Raw genomic sequence first — 23740 nt, 5'->3', positions numbered from 1 at the left:
AATTAGACAAGAAGGTCAACTAGAGACTTGAATACAAGTCCTGAAACCACAAAACCTGAAACCTACTTCACTCAATAACTAGTACCACAACTTTCTGAGTAAGCACAATATTGGTAATATTTTCAGCCATGACCAAAATGATGAGCTATTACAGGGATTCTTAATAGGTGGGTGACAAGGGAGGTCAAATTTTACATAATCTAAATGCAGATCATTGCTTGGGGCTAAGTTAGGGCTCAACAATTTGATGGACTGTAGGGCTGCAGGAAGAATACAATTATACTCAGAACTCGGGATAAGGGGCCAATAGGGAGGCACTGTTTCCTTATCCACACATTAAGTGTTCAAAGGAACAAGAATCTAGACTCTCCATGCTCAAAAAGATCCAGATTTCAGACAGGAAATAACTTTCGAAATGCCTCTCCTTCTCAACAAGCACAAACTACAAGATCACCCACAAGTATCCTTGTTAGGGTCCCAGCCAACATCACTTTCCCCTCTTGCCTTGTTAGTCTGTACCCTGTAGGGGACAACTGGAAATAATGTTGAATGTTGTTTTACTGTCTCAACAAGCATTATATATTCATCCCCAAGAGATCTGAAAATGAAGTCAAAGCTAACATTAAAAAAAAAGAAGAAAGAAAAAAAAGTTTTTCTAGCTAATAAGAGAGCAGTAAAGCACGATTATGGGTTTCCTCCCTCCCCCTGCCCAGATCAAGGGACTGCATTCCCTCGGGCTTTTATATTCTTGTATAATATTTAATTAAATACTCTGTTCCTACTGGTTTATGTACTAGAGAACACTAATTTTAGAAAACCGATTAGCTAGTTCTTTCTAACTGTATGTTATTGTAGCTAAGGTCAAATTTTTCACTGAAACTATGGCAACAAAACTCCAGTATTCTGTGTCGACAAAACTGAGGCAAAGTTCTCCAGAGACAGGCCTCCACTAGATGGCTAGACCTAGGCTGGATTATTCTATTTCTTACTTCTACCTGAAATGCTATGTTCCTGGGAATGGTTGGGGGGAGGGGGGAGGACCTCAGTCACAGAAATTTGCTAGCATAAGTCCAAGTGAGCTTATATAGAAGTGTCATCACTGATAACATTTTTAGACACATGTAATTTTAGCAGCACAAAACATCAAGACATTTCAGAAGCACCCAAATTGGAACTCAAATGTACCCGGAAAAATACCAGATGAAAAAAGGAACTTTTAAAATTTAAAAAAAGAGGAATAATTGCCCAATTTATTTTCTCAATTATTACAACTGCTCAAATTGGAGTTTTTCCTGCACTGATCTCCAGCTATTGCTTTGTAAAGGAAAAAAACACTGACTCTTTGAAGGGACAAATTCTTCTCCCCACACCTATGGCCACTTTCTACTTATTTCCCCAAACCAGTGCCCACGGACACAAGCACAGTTTTTGCCTTCTATAGGAGTCATGCTGGCCTCTCGCCTTAGAGGTTCCTCTGCCTTGGCTGACAGGACCAAGGAAGCAGCCAGTGGTTCATCCCTTCTCCTCAGAATTAAACTGTCCTCAAAGACAGGGAGAATGTCACTCTGCAGGCTAACTGGCAAGAACCCCTCCAAACTTACAACACATGGGGGTGGGGGTAGAGGACTTTCAGGAAAACAGCAGATTGGCAATATCTTCCTCCTGTCTGTCAAGAGTGGCTGGAATGCCTGCTGCTTGGGTTAAGATAAACACAACTTCCTCTCCCAGCTAGCCTTGTAATTTTATACATAAGGCAGGATTACCATCTGGAGCAAATGCGCCATCAGTAACCGAAGCTCTGGTCAAGGCTTGTGCAAGTAGGAAAAAAAGGCCTCATGGCTTCCCTTCAAAAGGTCACAAGCTCTAGAGCTCCCTCTTGATTATGAGGCAAAGTCAATAAAAATCTAAGAAATTCAGAAAGGTCAAAGTGTGGTTGTAGATACCTTTGTATAATCCACATACTCAAATTTTAAAACAAACATATCATGGTTAAACAAGGCAAGGGCTAGGTGTGATCTTCATAAAAAATGTCCTGAGAGCTGCTAATTGCAGATTTAGTCATGACAGCTACTTGACAACCACTTCCAGAGTGCTTAGGTTGGGCTCAGCATGTTGCTAACTGTGCTATATGCACACACCACATCAGCCTAAAATAATTCAATCAGTTCCATACTATTATTAACCATAGTAACCAGCTGGAGAAGTAAGGTTTAGAGAGATTAAGTCATTGCCCATGGTCACTCAGCTAATTAAGAGGTAGAGTAGGAACTTGACCCCACCTCTGACTCCAGAGCCAGCCCTCCTAACCACTACCTTCCATGGCCTCCCCACCATACCTCACAGTCATTAAAATCAGATTCTGCAGGAGTGTAACTCAGAAAGATTTTTGGTTTTTGTATTCATTCACCTTTTCCAATATTCAATAATTTCATCTTTCCACTACTTTGCAATGTTATCTGCTGGTTGGACTGAACACATTGGATCCCTGAGAGTTCCTCACTTGGAGAGTGTATCTGTCCTCTCCCCAGCTGTTTGCTGACCTAACGCCCCCAACCACAAGGCTTCCACAGGAAGCAAAACAGAAAAAACAGCTGGGTCCTTTGGTGGGAAAACAGACACTTACGGTCAAATGGGATCATCTACCTAACCTCTGTCCCCAAAATGAAATTCCCTCTTCAAAATCCCTGACAAATGGTTAGTCCCCTTTGAATGAGAGGAAACTCAATCATTTGAAGCAGGCCTCTTCCTTGAGCAATTGTTTGGCACTTATAATCAGAAGCAAGTTCCTTAAATCCGAAACTCTGACTCTGGTCATTTTTATCTGCTGGCCCTAATTCTCTATTATTGTTCTGAGCTCAGGACATCTGTCTTCCATATGACAGCCCTAAATTAAGGGAAGATTGACAACTGGTCCTTAGAGCCTTGCAAGAGAATGGCAGCCACTCAGAAATGGTACAATCTCAGGCCTCACCCCAGACCTACACAATCAGAATCTGCATTTTTAACAAGATCCCCTGGTGGATTCTATACACATTCAAGTTTCAGAAGCAGTGCCTTAGAGGGCTCTTTTCATTTATTCTACAAATATCTAAGAGCCTACTATAGGCCAGGACCTGTGTAAAACCTTAGGGGAGACAGGCCTCATTTCTAACCTCAGTTAAGATAGAGTTGGGTAGGAGTGAAGTCATAAACCAGCAATAACAGCAAAGAGTTTTATAGCATGTAATAGAGGCCAGCTGCTCCTTTAAGTACTTAACATGGACTGGCTCCTTTGATCCTCCCCAATACACTAGGAGACACATAAAATCATAGCCCCATTTTCAAGATGAGGAAACAGAGGTACTGAGAGGGTACGTAATGGGTCCAAGGGGACATGATCAGCAAAACACAGAGGTGAGAGTCAAACCCAAGAAGTCTGCCTTCAGAGTCTTTGAAAAGGAGGAGCAGCTTAAGTGCACACAAGAAGCCAGTGAAGATACTTCAGAGGGAATGTATGAGGTCTGAAGGATGGGTGGGCATTAGGGGGACTGGGGAACCCAAGAGGAAGGACACAGATGGGGAGATCATTTCAGCGAGAAGAAAAAGGGCATGCAAAGGCCCAGAGGGTAGAGCAAGCACAGTGACTGCCAGGAAGAAATAAATCAGTTTGGCGGGAGCACAGGACGTGGCGTGGGACTGCAGATGAGGCTGAGAGGTAAGCAGAGTGACTCATGCAGGGCCCTGTGAACCCTGGAAGTACGTTGTATATCATAAGCACAACTAGGGAACAACCCAGGGCTCCACGCGGCCAATGACACCATCAGATTTGCACAGATTCCTCTGGCTGCAGGCAACACTGCATCAGAGTGGGGGGCCCCCACATTCAAAACAGGCAAAGAGGGAAACGCAGCAACAAGCAAGGAGGTCATTGTAGGAGCTTAGGTGAGAAATTCTTAAGCTGGTCTAAAATGTCTTAAGTTTCCTCCACTACTCATTGGGCAACATGAATGCAATCATTTTGCGACCCTTCCTCCTAGTTACTCCTCCTTGAGCTTTATTCCCACTGAGCAATATGCCTCTTAAATGTGGAACCCAGGACTTGATAAGAGGCCCCAAATGTTTCCTGAGCAGCACAGATCTATTCACTGGAGTGGTTCAGTGGAGACTTTCTAGCCCTCCAGACGTGGGTTCAAATCCTGAGTCTAGCTTGATTACAGATCCTTTCTGGGCTTGGGGTGCCCAACTGTAAAATGGGGATAAATACCACCTACCACACCACAGGGGTGTTTCAACAGTCAAGAAGAAAAGTAGGCCATGAGCCTACCAAGAGGCCAGGCACAAAAGAGGAAGATCTTTAACCACATCTTTTTCTTGATCATGAATTTAGTGAAGGCAAGGAATCTCAAAACCATAGGCATCAGAGAGAGAAAAGAGATCAAACACTGGGGGTCAAAGAGGAAGTACGCTCAGAAGGTAAGGCCAGTCCACTACTCCAGAAGACAAGTCAACTATAAAAAAAAATCTTTTCAGAAGACCAGACTCAGGTAATGTGGAGAGAGGTGATAAAACAGTATAAGGCATCCCTGTAAAAAAAAAAAAAAAAATCACTTGTTGACCTAAAATGTCACTAGCAGAAACACTGGTAGCAATGGGAAAAGTGAAAACCTTTTCAGGAAAAAACATGAATTCTTTCCCAACAAGCTTTGAACTAAGGACCGACATTACACCAGGCACTGGGCCAGAAGTGCAGGGTAAGATGTGGTCCCTCCAGGTGCTCCAAAATCTAGCTATGGAAACAAAAATAGAAAACAGCTGTGATAAATATTATAGTCCAGGTTGTTAAGCAGGCAGGTAGCTAGTACCTCTAGTATGTAGACATTTGTTCCTGTCAGCTCATCTCAGAAGGACTTATTTTGGGGTAATAGAGGAGGAACCTGAGCAAGAAACCAGCAATTTAGTGAAGGAATATTTGAAGACTGGTCCCCTTCTAAATTTTTTTTCCTTACATTTTATTTATTTTTGAGAGAGAGAGAGAGAGAGAGAGCGCGCGCGCGAGAGAGCGGACACCTTGGGGGGGGGGGGAGGGGCAGAGGGAGGGAGACACAGAATCTGAAGCAGGCTCCAGGTTCTGAGCTGTCAGCACAGAGCCCGATGTGGGGCCCGAACCCAGGAACTGTGAGATCATGACCTAAGCCCAAGTCGGACACTTAACTGACTGAGCCACCCAGGTGCCCCAAAGACTGGTTCCCTTCTAAGAGCAGTTTACGGTAGGTATTAGGGGGGGTTTCTGATATCAGATTGTCTGGGTTCAAAGCCTGGGTATGCGAACTTCTACCTAGCTAATCCTGGACCAGACATTCAACACATTGTGCTTCAGCTCCCTAACCTGTAGAAGGTTACCTATAGCTGCCTTATGGGGTTATTACGAGGGTCAAACAGATTAATGCATATAAAGGTAGGTATATAAATTAAACAGGTTGAGCTACTTAATGTACATATGCACTATACAAGCTATTCACTCTTATTTACAGAAAAGACAATACCATTAAATATAGAAGGTAATGGGGAAAAAAATGCTTCTTAAATCTATGGCCCAAACACAGCAGCCTAAAAGATAGTGTGTGTGGAAACCCAGACTGTGTCTCAATACCAATTTTGATACAGAATTTTTCTTTGACCCCAGGAGTTTTCCTAAATCTAATTTCCATATCTGTCAAAAAAAAGAAAGAAAAAAGAAAGAAAGAAAGAAAAATGAGTTATCTTAAGCTCAAGTGATTCACCACATATCTTCATCAATGCTCTGAAGACAGGATAATAAAAGCCTTTCCCTTAAGAAAAAGTCTTTCATCAACCACTATGTTGTACTTTCAGGAAAACCATGTAACAGCGTGACAATATGACCCCATTACACTTGCTTGCTGTCCCAATCAATTTTGCCCTCAATGGAGGAAGCCACAACAGCAATATTGAGACTGAATTACATGACAAGGTCAACATTCCCATTGCAATGCAAGTGTTTTCTGCATTGGAGCTGAAAGCTGTTCTCCATTAGTAAATCAATTATTACGTGTAAACGAATATAAAAACAGGGGTCTGAGGTCTAATTTCCATGCATCATTCAGATAGTCACAAAGGAAGCAATCCAGGGCATCAGAGTAAGCACAAGCTCTCTTGTGCCCATGTGCAGGATGCCCCAGAGCCTTCAGACAAGCAGCTCAAAGCTTTGAGCAAGTAGGCAGAAATCCAGTGAGGGACACATGCAGCAGTGTGTGGGACTCCAGCATAATCAAGCAGCAGGCATCATCCCAGTGAATGTGTGACACACTGTGAGCATTCTATGTTGCCTGGGGAATGGATTTAAATTACAGTGTTGTTCCCTTTGAATGGAGTCTGTTGGTGCAAGATTGAGATAAGCTGGTAAATCTGAAATGAAGATTATAAAAAACCTACTAATCTTTTTATTAAATTTGAATTGATTTTGTGAACACAAAAGCGACTTTCCTACAAAGCAGCTGCACGCAGGCGCATGCACACCCAAAACCTTCAAAATGCCTCAAAGCATATATACCTGACAAGCACCTCAAGTAGACGGGTTTTTCTGCCTTATTTTACAAGACAGGCAGAAACTAAGTCCTTTACCCCCACTGTGAGAGGCCCATCCTGGATTAGAATCAAAAGAACAAACAAATTTTAAGTTAGGCCTTCCCCTTTGCATGTGGGTATTTAAAACTAAGATATGGGTTCATTCCTTCAATGCTTTGCCAAAAGAAAAGAAAAAAAAAAAAAATGTTGCCTAGCAACAATTAAGGCAACGTGCAGCAAAGGAGGGTGGTTTGAAAGAAAGCTAAGCCAGTGAGTTTGTTATGGTCACCCTAGTCCAGAGACCTTTGTGACCCAAGACCGGGCTGTGTCCCCATCTGGCCTTAGAGTAAGGCCTGGCTGTTTCCATCCTTTTGTCGTATCTTATCAAAGGATATCTGCAATCCCAAAGAAATAAAAACCTACTTCTGGACAGCACCAGACTCCTGAACATCAATGCTCTCTTGTGAAATGTTAACTGGCTTGTTTCTGGCACCAATCACAAAGTTCCGAGCTGAAAGAGATCTTGGAAGTCACTTCGCCTACATTCCACTTAACAGATAGGAAAACTGAGGCCTGCAGAGAGGGAATGACTGCCTCAAGTTACCATAGCAGTTGGCAGCAGATACTGGTCTGGAAACTGGCTCTGAGATAAGATGATGCTCTTTACTTCAGTCTTAGTTTTCCCACAAGGGCTAAGAACCACTGCCTACCTCCACCTAAACACAGGCAAACAATGATCAGGTAAGCGGGTCACTGCTACTTAAATACTTATAACCCGACCATGAAAAATGCCATTCTTATCTGAAGCCCCTTTCAAAACCACTGGGGGGTGGCGTGTGATATGAAACCACTTTCTCTCCATCAAGACATCCTAAGTCCACAACTCCCCTAACAGGTGGGCTGGCACAGTGCAAGCACACTGGGACTGTGGAAAACAACAGTAAATGTGACAAGGCCACAAGCCTGACCTTCAAATTCATGGCCAAGCTTTAGGTCCAAGACTGGCTTGTCATAGCCAAGCAACATAGACTTCTTCCCAGTATGATCCGGAGACTGTGATTCCAGGCTTTCACTGCTAAGCAGGACACTTGCTGAGCAATCTAGAGCTGTCAGTCAACTTGGAGATGCCCAGGAATCAGGTTATACCCGCTCAGACCAGACCTTCGCTCTCAATACAGACAGAACTCACATCAAGCTGTAGGTAATATTTTGCATATCCCACATATGCATATATACAATATACCTGAAGATAACTTGTCCTGGATGTAGTTAAAAACACATTAAGTCAAGGGGCACCTGGGTGATTCAGTTGGTTAAGCGTCAAACTTCGGCTCAGGTCATGATCTCACGGTTTGTCAGTTCAAGCCCCTCATCGGGCTCTGTGCTGACAGCTCAGAGCCTGGAGCCTGCTTCAGATTCTGTGTCTCCCTCTCTCTCTGCCCCTCCCCTGCTTGCATTTTGTCTGTCTGTCTCTCTCTCTCTCGAAAATAAATAAACATTAAAAAAAAAAAAAAAAAGATTGGCCTCTTGAACTGAATGGAGAAGATCAAGTTTTGAGGGTAAGAACTTTACCAATGCCCCATTCTGAAAAAGCAGATTACACAATAAATAGCGTGTTCAATACTAATGCCTATCTTATTTCCGGAAAACCCTAGACCTTGTTGCTCCTCCAACACCCCTGGAGGTTACATTTAAAACAGCAAAGATTGTAGGATCAAAATAAGAATGGTAGTTAATTTCCTTCTTTAGAGAAGATGCTGTTATATTTAGTAGGGGGAAGGGGTGGGTGGGGGTGGAAGAGGAAAACATCATCTCAAGAAAGGAATTCTCTAACCACAAAGTTTCTATTGCCGGTTTCAATCTAATGTTTGTCTTCCTTCTTTCAAGATCACAGGCAAAGCCAACACAAGCCAGCAAGAAAAGAGATTCTGTCTTACTTGCCATGGACACTTCCACTTTAAAATGGTACTATATTAACTAAAGGGCTAAAGTAACTGAATTATTCTACTTCTCAGCTCTTCTCATCACCTAGAGGACAGGGGATATTGTCCAAAATTCTTTTGGATAATCAAAGAAGCTTGTGAAATTTTCGTGAAACAGATGTGCACCCAATCCTTTCTTCCTACTGATGAAGTTCCGGGCAGGAGACATATTCAAGGGAATCACCACAAAAGCAATATACTTGGTAATGTACTTTTACCTATCAGGAAGAAGCAAGTGTATCAAGATTTTAATTCTTTTCCATCTACTATGAAAAATAACAGCTATCAGTCACTGAGCAGGTCTTAGGTATCAACCAAGTACTCTGATTGGTTCTTTACCCTTATTATCATTGATCCTATTACCTTTAAAGGGAAGGAATTCTCTTCCCCCATATTATAGGTGAGGAAACAAGCTTAGAAAAATTAATCTATCAAGGTCACTTAGCTTGCATACAGGAACCCTGGGACTCAAACCTAAGCCATTGGGGCCCTGTGCAAACCCCTACTCACAAAAGCATTTAAACACAAAAAGACAAACAATAATTATTTTCATATCATTAAAGGATTCATATATAGGATGCCCTTCTGCCAACATTTATGAGCACTAACCTCTGTAAGAAGTACCAGGAATGAAAAGATAGGAGTAAATAAAGCTTACTCTGTCCTTAACTCAAGGGCAGGCTCTGTCACTGCTAAATTTGAAACACACACTTAATCTTCACGGTAACCATATGAGGTACCGACTCATATAATCTCCCATTTTACAGATGAGAAAACCAAGCTTCACAGAAAACCAAGCTTAAACATTTTGTCCAGGGTCACACAGCTAAGAAATTAGAATGTGGATGTGAACCCAGAAAGCCTGATCCTAGGGCCTATGCTATTAATCACTAGAGTGGCAGACTTTAAGAGGAGCCCACAAAATTAAAAACCCCAAGTCAGAAGCCACAGGGAGCATTACATAAATAGGCCTTTGGTTTCCATTTACTTAAGAACAGGTTATGATGGTTCTCAATATAGGAAATAACTTGGCAAGGAAACAATGGAAGCAACAACAAATCCAAATGACTAAATGTAGCTCTGCTGATTGCTCAGATAAAGACTCCATCATCCCATCCGGCTGCTTGCCAGCATCTCACTTTTCCATATGTGTTTGTTCAACTCCACGGTGTAATGGCACGGCAAGGAAATGGACTAGAAATGCCTCCAAATTGCCCAAATGCCCTATGCACGATTTCTAAACATCAAAATGGCTTCAACTTCAAAAAGCACTTGTATTTGGAAAGGCAATAATCCCTTCCAAAAGAGAAATCTGTTTCTTCATTTTAGGGGGAAAAAAAAAATCTTTTTTCAAAGAATGCTACACCAGAATTGAAGGGCTGCTTTGGAAAGTGTTTAAATCCTCGCCCAGATTCCAAGGTGGAGGAGATCTTCCTGGCACTCTGCCTGGGCCCCTCACCTTCGTGCAGGGGCCCTCCAGTGCAGCAAGAGGAATTCAGGCAGTCCTGACCCACATTTGAAAAGCCTGCAGCAAAGCTTGTTTTGAACCGGATTTTCCCACAAGTGCAAAGCACCTCACAACCTAGAAACCTTTATTTTTAATTTATGAGGAAAAGGAGTCAACTTATCAAGTTGCTGTCATGTGACTACCTGTAGAACCAGGCCAGGCCATAAACAAAGTTCGGTTCTTTCCAAGAGGCCTCTATCAGATTGTCATTTTTATCTCCAAACAGCCCCTTCAAATCGGCCACCAGATACACATCTAAGCACAAGCACTTTTACCCTAGTGCCAGGAAAACAAATATGTCTTCTGACTTCCTGTGGGTATGGTCCTATTTAACATTCTAAACCTATATTCAAATAGCCACTGGTTAAATTTGTACAGGGCATTAACATCTTTCTCAAGGTTCCTTTCCCAGCTATCACGGCCTGCGTGCAGAGTGGGATAGAGCTAACACTAGCAATGAGCTCCCTGCATTTGGCTCCAACTGCAAAGCCACACTTCAACCAGCTCACCCTTAAGTAATAAAGCCAGTGGTTTATAGCCTAGGCTACATTAGCAGTGGTTCTTGACCTTGGCTACACAGGAGAATCACCCAGGAAGCTTTTAAAATAATAATAATAATAATAATAATAATAATAATAATGCCAAATTAAATGAGAATCCCTGAGTGTGGGACTCAAACATTACTTTTCAAAGTCCCACAACTGACTGTGCAGCCAAAGTTGAGAACTACAACTCCTACTCCATCCATCCCCAGGTATGTGACCCCAGACAAGATACTTAACGTCAACCATAGAGGGCTTCAGTCCCCTCACAGGGCGGACAGACCAATCCAGGAGCTAAAAATTTAGCAGAGCCCTTAGCACAGCACTTGGCACTGAGTCCACTGAGCTTGACCCTGTTAAAAGATAAACTGAGGCATATTTTATTATTCAGTGTAGAGAATTATTCCTATAAGTAACTGGCTTATGACTATTAGATCATATCTTTCATTTTTGCTACATTCAGGATTCTGTTCTGAAAAAGTCATGGATGAAGGGTTGAAAATAAAAGGCCACTGAGGCCAGAGCTGCCTCAGGATCCTGTCACAGGGGCATATACCAACAATTTTTTTTCAATAGTCTTCCCTCCTGCCCCCCAACCTCCCAGGTGAAAACATTCTCCTGATAGTCTCATGCCAACTGGAGGCAGCTCAACACTAAATATCTCTAAATCCTTCTCTCCATCTGAACGTCTGCCTTCTATTTTATTCTAAGTCCTTTAGCTTTTATCCAAACAGTTGCTATATCACTACAGTTTCTACATCTACCAACAATAAGAACTCATAACTCAAATGATGCAACCTGAAAATGGCAAGGTCTGAGCCCTTTGGGATCAAGGCCAAGAGTCAAATAGTGACCCAATGGGTTCTCAACCCCAGGTCAGTATTTTTTTAATGTTTATTTATTTTTGAGAGAGACAGACAGACAACAGAGCACAAGCAGGAGAGGAGCAGAGAGAGACAGGGACACACAGAATCCAAGCAGGCTCCAAGCTGAGCTGTCAGCACAGTCTGATGTGGGGCTAGAACTCAAAAGCCTTCGGATCATGACCTGTACTGAAGTTAGATACTCAAGCGACTGACCCATCCAGGAGCCCCAACCCCAGTTCATCATTTAAAAAAAAAAAAAAAAAACACTTGTGGGGGCACCTGGATGGTTCATTCGGTTAAGCACCTGACTCTTGATCTCAGCTCATCATCTCACAGTTCATGAGTTCGAGCCCTGCATCAGACTCTGCACTGACAGTGGAGCCTACTTGGTAGTCAGTCTCTCTATCTCTGTCTCTTCCCCTCCCCCGCTCGTGCTCGCTCTCTCTCTCTCTCTCTCTCTCTCTCAGACACACACACACACACACTCACACACACACACACACGCTCTCATGCGTGCACGCGTGTGCTCTCTCTCTCAAAATAAATGTAAAGAAATCACTTGGGAAGGTTAAAAAAATGCCCGTGCCCAGGCCACAACCTTCCAAGATTCATTTGATTGGTCTGGAGCAGGGCCCTAAGTATCCATTTAATTGTATATCTCTCCCAGATATTTCTATGCAGCTAGAGTTGAGAACTACAAACCACAAAAACAAGAAAGAAAAACAAAATGTTTATCATCTTAACATACCAATTATATTTTAAACACCTTCTGGAATAAAAGTAAACTACCTTGGGAGGAAAATAACAAATGTAAGAGGCTTAAAAAGCCAGGGGGTACCTGGGTGGCTCAATCAGTTAAGTGTCTAATTTAGGCTCAGGTCATGATCTCGTGGTTTATGACTTCAAGTCCCACATTGGGTTCTATGCTGACAGCTCAGAGCCTGGAGCCTACTTCGGATTCTTTGTCTCAGTCTCTCTCTGCCCTTCCCCTGCTCGCACTCTCTCTCTCAAAAATAAACATTCAAAAACAGAAAGAAAAGAAAAGAAAAGAAAAGAAAAGAAAAGAAAAGAAAAGAAAAGAAAAGAAAAGAAAAGCAAAGCAAGCCAGGAGTGGTGGGGAGCTTCTGGTAGTAAGGCTGTCATGTGGAGGTCTTTTACTTCAAAAAATAAGTGCAATAATCAAGAACTCCTCACTCCAGGTTGAAGCATCTAGAAATACCAGAGCCCCTAAGGCAGAGCGAGATCTGCTTCAATGACACATGTTCCTCGTGACCAGATCGATAAATCTTGTTCAGGGACATACTTGCACAAATGTAAACGTTTAAGCTAAATTTACACTGACCAACATGCATTCAATATACACATGAAGGCTCTAATAAAAGCCATTCCAATCTTGACGTTCAACTTATTTATGCATTTTCAAAAGGTCACAAAGCTTGGACTTGAAATCATACTTTTAAAAAAAATGTAAGCAAATTAACCTACAACTGCTTATTAAACTCACATCTGCATAAGCAATCGTACACACACACACACACAAACACACACACACACACACAGCAACACACTTGATGAATTTTCAATTAAAGCAGGGTACCCATTCCAGGAAGGTCATCAACTTACCTCTGAATTTCTTGGGTGGATTATTAAGGTCCCCAGCTTCTGGCTGTACAACACAACGATCGTCAACCAGGCTGTGAAGACAAAGATAAACATTCTATGAGGCCAAGTCTAAGAAAATAAAACCTAAGCACTATGCAGAAATTGTACATCCAGGGCTGCTCCTGTGCAAAACTTATATGGCCATGTTCTCCTGCCAGGGAGCTGTTTACACGAGAGGTTTGCCATGCAGGGAGCTAAACCTAATCCACAATCCCAGGTTGTGCTTCTGCAATGCATACATGAACCTCCTATTTTCTATGGCTCTTTTCCCTTAACCACGTCCATGATGGATTTGAGCACAACATGCAGTAATGCTGAAGTCGGGAGGGATAGCAAGGGGTGAGTGCATTCAACTCATGGTGGATGAGGGGCCCATTTGGTGCCAGGCACAGTGCTGGGCTCTGAGGTGTGAGGACAAATATGAACCAGGCCCTGCTCTTAGGGAGCTCAAGGCTAGCACAGGAGCCACAAAGGCAAACTAATGAAGAGAATCCAATCTAAGGGCTCTAAGAGAAAGGACAACAAAATTCAGTCAGGAACTAACTGTGCCTGAGGCCATCTGAGAAGCTGCTAGCAGACAGTCATATGGAACTACTGGAAATTGAAATAGAGGTGGGGAACAGTACAAAAGGTATAAATAACCAGCCCGCAATTATATACAGACCCTGTATTTAGAAATCCAGACTGACCAATCGAACTTACACGATTCTTTTAGAAGAACCTATTTAAAATACTGTGTGTTTTGAACAGATGAGCAAATTGAGAGTGAGAAGTTTAAATGACTTATCCAAGTTCCTAACACTAGTATTGGTCATTTCCAAGTAACTACAGAACTTGCTCCCAGCTAATATACTATGGATTTCCAGGGTTTCTTCCATTTGTCTGTGCTGCTCTTTTTCCCAAAAGCAAGGTACCATTAGCCAGCCTTTACTCTTACCACTGCTTCCTCCAAAATTCCACTTCCCCTCCTGGACCGTTTTTCAAGACTGACTCAGAGCCCTCATCTTCTCCATGAAGGTCTCCCTGCCAAGCCTGTCCTGGACCAGGCATTCCCTGACTCTCCTCCTGTCTTCCCTACCTCACTGGACTGAAGCACAAATGGTGCAGGAGGCTATGAGCTCCCTGGGGGCAGAGAAATGTGTGCGATCCAAAAGATGCCCAAGCCTAGTACATCTTCCTGCCCAGGCAAGGCGCTCGGTGCATCAAAGTGGGTGAATCAAAGTGACTGGAGTAGCCCACCAGCAGCTTGCCTCAACTCTAAGACGCAAGACCTTTCTCCATCAAGAAGAGCAACAGTGTGGTCAATGGCTTGAGCTTTTATGCAAAAATCGAGCAGAATGTGCACATTTCCAACTCCCACCTGGAGCCCCTATGAATGTAAATACAGTAATGCCACCAGAACTGATATAATGTGTGAACTGGGGGAGTGTCTTGGAATTTAATGTACAGCTGGGTTAAATACTCATCAAGTTCTCAAACAAGGACAAGGGGTAGGAGAAAGGGCCCCAGGCTAAGCCAGAAGACAAATGAATTGAAGATGGCACTTTGCCATCTACTAGCAGCTGGACTGTGACTATATTACTTGATTCCTCCTGGTCTCAGTTCCTCTATCTGTAAAACTCAAAGAGTTGGGCTCAAGGATTCTCAAATAGGGATATGTTCATCAGACTTTCCATTTGTTTATAAAATATATTGATACCAGGTCCCTACCATACCCAGGCCTACTAAAGCTGTGTTCCAGGATGGGACCCAAGAACTTCTAATTTTAACAAGTTCCTCAGGTGATTCTGCAGTACACCTCTACACAGCATGTGCACACACCCCGACTCTCCAAGGTCCGATTCAAGTTCTAAAGCTCAGTGAGTCAAGACAGCCAGGTGGGAGATAACTGCCATCTATACAAATGGAATGTGACTGGGGAGTTAGAATGCCAAGTTCTACAAGAACTGGTGGTCATTCACTGTCATTCACAACTAGTACCCCATAAATGTTAACAAATATTAAAAGGAAGAAGAAGGCCAAACTTTATTTTCCAAGTCCATTTTGAACCAAGGAAAAACTCATCTGAGGTAAGTAGCAGAGACCAAAATTCAAAATGGGCCATCTTCACATTAGAGAAAAAGAAAGGAGGGGCACCTGGGTGGCTCAGTCAGTTAAGTGTCTGACCTCCACTCACATCATGATCTCACAGTTCATGGGTTCCAGCCCCGCGTCGGGCTCTGTGATGACAGCTCAGAGCCTAGAGCCTACTTCAGATTCTGTGTCTTCTTCTCTCTCTGCCCCTTCCCCACCTGTGCTCTGTCTCTGTCTCAAAAATGAATACTAAAAAAAAAATTTTTTAAGAAAAAGTGATAAGGAACCTTATAATTAATTTGTTTATAATACTTGAGGGAAACTCTTATAAAGCAAAGAACTCGTACCTCATAAAAATTCTAAGAAAGGACGCTCTCGAAGAAGAGGACAAAGGGAAAGGCAGCACTAAGATTTCAGGGGCTGCCACAAGTGGGCTCAGCTATCAACTGGAAGTAAGCCTGGGTGACTGGAAGGGCAATGGCACCATTAAAAGAAATCAGGGCCATAGAGAGATGAGGCATAAGGTGGGGTTGGGGTTTAATAAGGCATCCACAGGAGTAAGAGCTGTGGGCAGACAGCGAGGAAGGTGATGAGCCGATTCTGCCTGACAACACGGATTGTCAGGAAAGGTAGGGAATGCAAAGTCTACCCCTCTCAAGGCAACTGCTACGAGCACTGGTCCTGGAGTCAAGGTTGTTCACAGCTGTGAAACCTTGGGCAGATGACTTCACCTCTCAGAAGCTCAGAGGTTTTTGCCTCCATAAAGAGGAATAATAATAATGCTCACTCTAAAGAGGTGTTTGGGGATTAAAGGCAAGATGTATATACAGTATGGAGCACAGTGCTATAAACATCCATAGGACTCCTGTAAGGGGTTACTCCTATTTATTACCATCGCTGGGAAATAAGCAGAGGATCCAAGATTCAAACATGAGGAACAGAAAAAGGAAGGACTCAGCCAAGAAGAGAAAACGGGCAATTGGAGACGCACAAACAGGAAGGCCTCTTAGCCAAAAGCCACGGAACAGAAGTTGTGAAGGGTGGGTCTCTGGTGTAGAGAGGTTAAGAAAAGTAAGAACTGACAAACACTTAGTGAATCTGGTGATCAAGATGACTTTTGAAAACAAACATTTTCTACAACAAGGTCCAACTAAGCTAACTAAGATTCTACATCCGAAGTAACTTGTTCCTTGAGGCTAGAGTGACCTGAATGACAGCCTGAGAATATCCATTCTGCACAAATACCAGAGAACAAGCATGCTTTCAATAATAGCTGTTATTAAAAGAGAGGTTCTGGCTGCTATAAGAATAAGGTTCTTGGAGAAGCTGTTGGCTTTCCTTCCCCCATTTGAGATCAGCTCCTGCCAAATTCAACAATTCCACCCTGGGGCCTAACTACTTTCTACACAAAGACAATCAAGACCATTCCTTTGTCTTCTGGAGTTAACCATCTTGATTCTCCATTCTGTTTCTCTCTGCCTTTGGGGCTATTTCACTTCTCATTTCCTCTTGCAGACAATGGGAGGAGGAAAAGGGAGAAGATCATCCAATAAGGACATTATGGAAGTAGTTACACTCTTACAAGTTGGGTAAAAATTGAAGAAATCACAAAAGAACAAAAATCTTATTTACAGAACTTTGTGCAATATGTAATTTTCAAATGCGTACAGCAATTTATTTTTTTTAAATTTTTTAGCATTTATTCATCTGTGAGAGATGAGAGTGCGAGCAGGGGAGGGACAGAGAGAGTGGTAGACAAAGAATCTGAAGCAGGTTCCAGGCTCTGAGCTGTCAACACACAGCCCAATGCAGGGCTTGAACTCACAAGCTGTGAGATCATGACCTGAGCTGAAGTCAGACGCTTAACCAACCAAGCCACCCAGGTGCCCCTCAAATGCGTACCTCAATTTAAAATAGGAAAGGTTAGGGGCACCTGGGTGGCTCAGTCATTTAAGCGTCTGACTTTGCTCAGGTCATGATTTTGCACTTGGGGAGTTCAGGCCCCTGTGCTGTAGGCAGAGCCCAGAGCCTGTTTCAGATCCTGTGTCTCCCCCTCTCTCTGCCCCTAGCCTATTCATGCTCTCTCTTTCAAAAATAAACAAACATTTAAAAATTTAAAAAGAAAATAAATAAATAAGTAAACTAGGAAAAGGTTCTACTTCAAAGAAAAGAGATAAGCATCCAAGAAGTGCTAGTCTTCGCTTAAATGACATTTGAAAATACAACTGTGTGGTGCCTGGATGGCTTTGGTTAAGGATCCGACTTTGGCTCAGGTCATGATCTCACAGTTCATGAGTCTGAGCCCTCTTGGGCTCCCCTCTTGGGCTCTATGCTGACAGCTTCGAGCCTGGAGTCTGCTTTGGATTCTGTCCCTCTCTCTCTCTCTCTCTCTGCCCCTCCCTGTTTGTGCGTGCGCACTCTCTCTCACAAATAAATAAATAAACTTTAAAAAACAAAGAAAATAAGAGTTTTTATGAAAGCTAAAAAGCATTTCTTTCAGGTCTGTATAAAATAGTATTAAAATTTTATCCCATACACTTCACACTTTTCCCCTTATGATTCCCCCTTGTATGTGAATAGGAAATTATAGTAAATTCTGAATTGTAAGAGTCCTAATTAATCAGATTTTGCTCTTCCAGAACTGACAAGAAAACAGTACTTTTGTGTAAGAGGTAAACTTGGCTAACCTGAGATTTGGTATTATGATTCCAAATGCTCCTAGAAAAGCCAAGTCAAATAGTAACATTCTTATCTTAGAAAAATCAGTTTTTAAGCTGGCATTATGAGGTCTTAAACAAAACCTGCAACACAAGAAATCAGGCACTCTTACCCCAAGGTGCTAATAAATCCATTTGTCGATCCTTCCGCGTACAAAGAACAAATGTCTCCAATATGTAGGAAACTAGACATCTTGTCAGACATGTCTTTCTCGAAAAGCCTAGACAAAGTAAAATATGCAACGTTATTAGAAGGAAAGAAATGCTCAGAGGGGGGAAAAGAGTCACTGAGAGTTGGCTTAGCTCAACTTTCCGAAGCGCCCTACTTAAAAGTCAAATTTAAACGAGAGTGTGACAGGCAGGCAATTAAATGAGCCAAGCAAGGACATATGCAACAACATTTTTTTCCATATATCATTTATTTCAAGATATTCCAACCACAATAACGCTGGTTTCTAACAAAACCACACCCAAATCCAACTCTACAAATTGAGGACCCTCGATAATGAATAGTGAATATAAAGACTGCATGGAAGTCAGCCAATAACTCTGCAGTGATTAAGGAGTTGGAAAGTCTGACTTATGAAACATTAACATATTCAATCTGCCTCAGGCAATGTGAAGTCAGAAGGAAACACCTGGTATAAAACTTGGGTCTGGCTGTGCCTGTGCTGAGGTACCAAAGCAACAAAATTAATAAAAGGAAACCTAGTAACAAATACCACAAACCTCTAGTGGCCTTTTAAAAATTCAACAACTGTACCCACTTCATCCAAATGCTATTTCAATTTCTTTCCTTCTTACCCTTCTTACCCTTCACCCAAACACTTGGGGAGAAAGGATCTTAGCACCTGGTCCAAACCCTGCAGGTAAGAATAAGATGGCTCAGGTCAGGTAACAACCCTGGTCAGGAATACATAACGGCTAGTTAGGGGCAGTCCTAGAAAAGACTCTTAAGTTCCAGGAAATCTCTCCACAGCCCAGAAGTCATTACACACACACACACACATACACACACCACATACACACACACCAACAAAAATATTGACATGACTCATAGGCACAGCTTTCATGAGGGCCATAAATATTGAGGAGTGGGAGCCAATTATAAAAATTTTGACATTTAAAAAACAAGCTCAGTTATGTAGGAAAACAGTGCGCTGGTGTGGACCCCAGCTAACACCCCATGGCTTCCTCAGGCATCTGGTGTGTAGATGCATGGAGTAAACCGAGTCTTTCCAGAATCTCTCCTCCAAACCCAGAGCCTCTTAAGCATCTTCTCCAACGTCTTTACTCCAGCTCCCCAGCTAGAAATCATTCACCTGCAAAGCCACAAGACTTGTAATGGCGTGGAAAAGTATTCTCTTCTGGAATTGCCTTCTGGGCACCAAGTTTTCTTTTGGTTAAAATCATGGAGCAATGATCATCAGGAAACCTAGGGAAGCATTTCTCCTACTTAGCAGGAGTGCCAGGTGCTAAAAATGAACTGTTAAATAACCTCAGTTCACTGCTTGAGAATCTACAAGGAAAAACTAATCCCTCCAAACAACCCAGATATAGCAAGAGAAGGAACATTTCACTGAACATGAACTTATGCATTGAGAAAGACAGCAAGTGAGAACACATTCTCCAAAAAAACAGCCAACATCTGTAAACCTTGTGAAAAGACACACAAGTCATGTGTAGAGGGACAATTTGCCAGCCAAGACCCACTCTCCAGAATCAAGTCTGTTATTTCTTCCTAACTGGTTATTTTATACCTAAAAGGCAAACCAGTGTTTTAAACAACACCCGAAAAAGCTGCACAAGTGGAAAACACTAAGGACTTTAATATTTCCCTTATGTGCTTATATTTAAAAGCCTCATCATAAGGGGTCAGCAAGTCAACATACGTCTGGGACTGATTATTGGAAATCAAGTTCTGTTTGAATTTTGAGCCAGACCAAATTTGTGTCTTCACACTCTGGCCTCCCAGAAGGACACAGGAGAAGCCTGGATACAGGAGAACAGGGATGTGCTCAGTCAAGGAGGCCTTGTCTAGTGGGCCTAACTCTGTCCTTTTGGGCTTGCCCTTCAAATTGGCCCCCGTGGAGATCAGGCCAGTAAATAGCAGTGTGACCCCTGTTTTCTCAACTTTCCTCACCTCCTGGTTACCTTACTGAAAGATTCCAGGTCCCTAATGGAAAGAAGCAGACATAATTCAGTGTTCTGGAATGATGTACTCAGTATCGCCTGCAGTTGATAATTGAAATAGATGTCTGAACACAGTGTTTCTCTAGCACAGTTCTGCAGTGCTACCATTGCAAATAATAATGACTAACATTTATCAAGCATCATCAGGCTCACGGTGGTGCTTAAGGGCTTTACACATGTTCTCTTACTGAATCCTCACGACCACCACATGAAGTGGATACAACTATTATTCTCATTTTATTGTTGGAGAAACCAAGATCCAGAGATGTGAAGATGCCCAGGCCAGGGTTTTAAGTCACATCAGAGTCTTAAGCAGAGCTTCTCATCAATGACCCCTGGAACATGGACGAAAACATCAGCCATCCTTATTAAGATTATGAAGACCTGAATTTCTGTGTTCTGTACAATTATGTTTCCTAGTTCTTCTATCTCGGTGTTCCCTAATTTTTCTACCATGGCCACACAACACTTTGGTAAGTCAGAAAAAAGGAAATTAACCTTCTTCCCAACCATGTTTGTTAAGCAGACAACTAAGTCAACTTTAGCCATATTTTACAGTTTTCCCAGAAAACAATGATCAGTATGTCCACCATAGTTAATGATCCTCAACTGGGAAATCTGCCAGGGGTCCCCAATTTAAAGAAACAACCAAAAACGGGAAGTGGAAGGTGCTACAGAGTCTTCCCTAAGGGCCTCAAGACGTAGGTCCCCTCAAAAAGGACTGGTCTGGCTGGAAAGCTTTGGAGGGCTCCCCTCATCTATCATTAGTTAAGTGTAAGAAGAGGAGAAGGATAAGGGAGAGAGGGAGGAAAGGTCCTGGGGCCATCATCAGCCCTACCCTAGAAGGAAAAACAAAGGCCAGGAAAGTCAACAGAACAGGCCTCTGGAGCCTGGAGGGAAAGTCAGCCAGTGAGTGATGGGCGTGGGAGCAATCTTTTGGAAGACTTCCTGTTGTTTATAACAGGGTGGGAGAACCTGTCTCTTTATCTGATCCTGGACCATCTGTGCCAGCCAACTTCTCACAGCAGTACCCAGTGCTCCCGGCCGGGGACCCCCTAATACAAAAACAGCCAGCGCCAACCTTGATCCGCAAGACCCTGATAGGTGAAACACTCTAACGACACCCAGGGCTCTTTGCTAATCAACTTTGAGTCGGTCCACGATATATTCGAAAAGGCTCGGATGGTCAGGTGCAGAGCTCCAATCTTCTTTCTGGGTGCAAGCTATTATTATTATCTCAACACTGCCATCCGGCCCACTTAAACCTGTTTTTGTTTCATCTGTAAAATGAGGATAACACTTAACTGCAAGGGATTATGGTAAGGAACAGATGAAATAGTGCCTGAAAAGTACCTGATACAGAGACTGGTAGACTTTCAGTCAATGCTGGCTATTTATTATTTTTTAGTCAGATGAAGTCGAACTGAAAGATTCTAGGACTTCAAAATGTAAACTCAGCAAAGCAAAGGATCCCCGTATAAAAAATCAGGTGGGTATCCTAACAAATGCACTCCTGGATGATCTGTGACAATATATTTCACTTTAGGGAAAATAATTATCCTCCCTAATTCACCTATTAAAAATAACCTGAACTCTATGGAATTATGGTCAGTTCCCAATCACAAAGCATTGTGGTCTTTCCAAATAAACAGAATCATGGCATAAAGGTTGGAGGGAACCTATAAAGTGTGTAATTCCATCTCTTGCCCAATAATGGAATCCCCCTACCATGACTCCTAAGGATGACCTTGCTTCTGCTTAAACACCTGGCAATGTTTCACGGTTCAGATGGTTTGGGCAAGGGTTCAAATGCTTCCAGAAATGGTTCCAGGTTCAAAAAGCCCAGTTAGGAAATATTCCTGTGTCCCCTGCACAAAAAAATCTCCTAGAAAATCTGCTACTGGTCTATTCCCCGATGCTCAGAAACCTCTCAAAATGTGAACGCCCTCTGATCTCCTTAGGACTTTGCTTCTGGTTGCAGAGCATCATCATCCTGGGTGATTCCAGGCATGGCCTGGTCTCCAGAGCAGTCCTCACCCAAGGGCAGACAGGAGCTGAGGCTCCAGAGTCAGACTGCCAGGCACCTCCAGCTCTGCCACCACGTCATTCTAGGACTTCAGGCCAGCTCTCTCATCTTCCTAAACCTCACTTTCCTCATCCATAAAATGGGGATAATATGAGTAGCTCCCTCAACTAGGTTCAGTAAGATCACGTGCATCAACAAGTCAGCAAAACACCTGCAGGAAATAAGTGCAATGTATGCAAGCAACTACTGTGCCCCCCCACCCCGCCACCTCCCAGCACTGCTCTGACAGGCTGATGCACCTCTTAAAATAGGATTCTCCCAGGGTGGCTGGACCAGGGCACAGAAAGGGGGCTCACTGCCTCTGTGAGACGCTCAGGAGCCTTACACTGCCCACTGGCTCAGCTTCAGTTCTTTGTCCACTGAAACCTGAGCAATGTATAAGGAAAAGGTACATTTGATTCCACTCAAAAGAAAGGTGGGAATAAAAACACACAAATTCAGAGATCTCCTAGGAACAGAAACCAGAGGTCGTAGTCCTCCACATCTGTGGTCTCACAATCTTGTTCTTTGCCTTTTCTACACCCACCCTGGGTCATCCCACCCCACCCCCGCTGGCTCCAGGGGCTTCTAGGATTCCTCAATCTGTACCTCAAGGCCAACAACTACTGGGATTCAGCTCTTGGATACTGACAGTACCTGAATATACCAGAAAGAACTCAACTATCTCCCCAATCTGTTTCTCCTCCTCCCCACCCACTTCATCTGCCTCCACAACGCCTGGTGGCACCTCTAGTCTTCCCTCGCCTTATCCCTGCCACAAGGCCTTTGCCCATGCTCTTCACTCAGGCCTAGAATACATTCATCCTTATCCCACGCCCTGTCCTAGTTTAAGCCAACATCGGTTTGAGGGATGTTTTGCATACTACTTTATTCCTCTCACCAATCCCTAGCACATGGTAGGTGCTGAGTAAATATTTAGCAAGTAATGAAGTAGGAGCATCTAATCTTACTGATTTTAAGTTTTAGTCTCTCTCTTGAATCCTCCAATTCTTTGTAACTCTTTTACTCCCGCCCAAACCTCAGCCAGGATCATTGACAAATGGGCTCCATAAAGACTCTCTGGGAATCCTTCTTTGCCCCTCAATCTATTCTACACATAAGCCAGCAAAATCTTTTTTTTTTTTTTTTCCAGCATGATCTTTTAGAAACGTAAATCAGACCATGTCATTCCTGCGCTTAAAACATTCCAAAGAGATTTGGGACTCCTCATGATCTGGTCCTTGCCTACCTTCGCCTCTTCGTCTCGCTGTACTGCCCACCCACCTTTTACCCTCTGGCCATGATGAACATTCTCCCGGATCCCCCAACATGCCCTGTGCCTTTGGACACGCTGTAACTGCTGCCTGACATTCTTCTCTACTCGGTACTTTAATTACCCTATCTGGGCACTACCACTGTCCTAAAATTGCTTATTTACTGGTTTGCTTATTTACTTGTCTTCACCTCTAGACTATCAAGCTCATGAGGACAAGAGAGCTGAGTTCTTCCTTCCCTTGTACAGCGCCTGGGACATGACAAGCACATCTGGGTCCAATGTAATCATGTCATCTT

The 23740-nt window shown here is 43.0% G+C and overlaps 1 protein-coding gene across 6 annotated transcripts in view; it reads right to left on the bottom strand.

Moving 5' to 3' along the window:
• ITPR1 (inositol 1,4,5-trisphosphate receptor type 1) overlaps positions 1-23740 on the bottom strand; it is a 326810-nt gene that overhangs the window by 285949 nt on the left and 17121 nt on the right. For all 6 annotated transcript variants that reach the window (XM_078442797.2, XM_078442799.2, XM_078442803.2 and 3 more), the window contains exons 3-4: positions 18024-18131; positions 13082-13152 (exon numbers count right to left, since the gene is read on the bottom strand). In XM_078442797.2, the coding sequence (XP_078298923.1) occupies positions 13082-13152; positions 18024-18115 (163 nt within the window). In that variant the 5' untranslated portion in view covers positions 18116-18131. The remainder of the gene's footprint in view (positions 1-13081; positions 13153-18023; positions 18132-23740) is intronic.

This window comes from Panthera onca, chromosome A2 (genome assembly GCF_046562875.1).
Source record: "Panthera onca isolate mPanOnc1 chromosome A2, mPanOnc1 haplotype 2, whole genome shotgun sequence".
Taxonomy (NCBI): domain Eukaryota; kingdom Metazoa; phylum Chordata; class Mammalia; order Carnivora; family Felidae; genus Panthera; species Panthera onca.
Note: the sequence above shows the minus strand (reverse complement) of the source record. Positions and strands in the feature narration are given on the sequence as shown.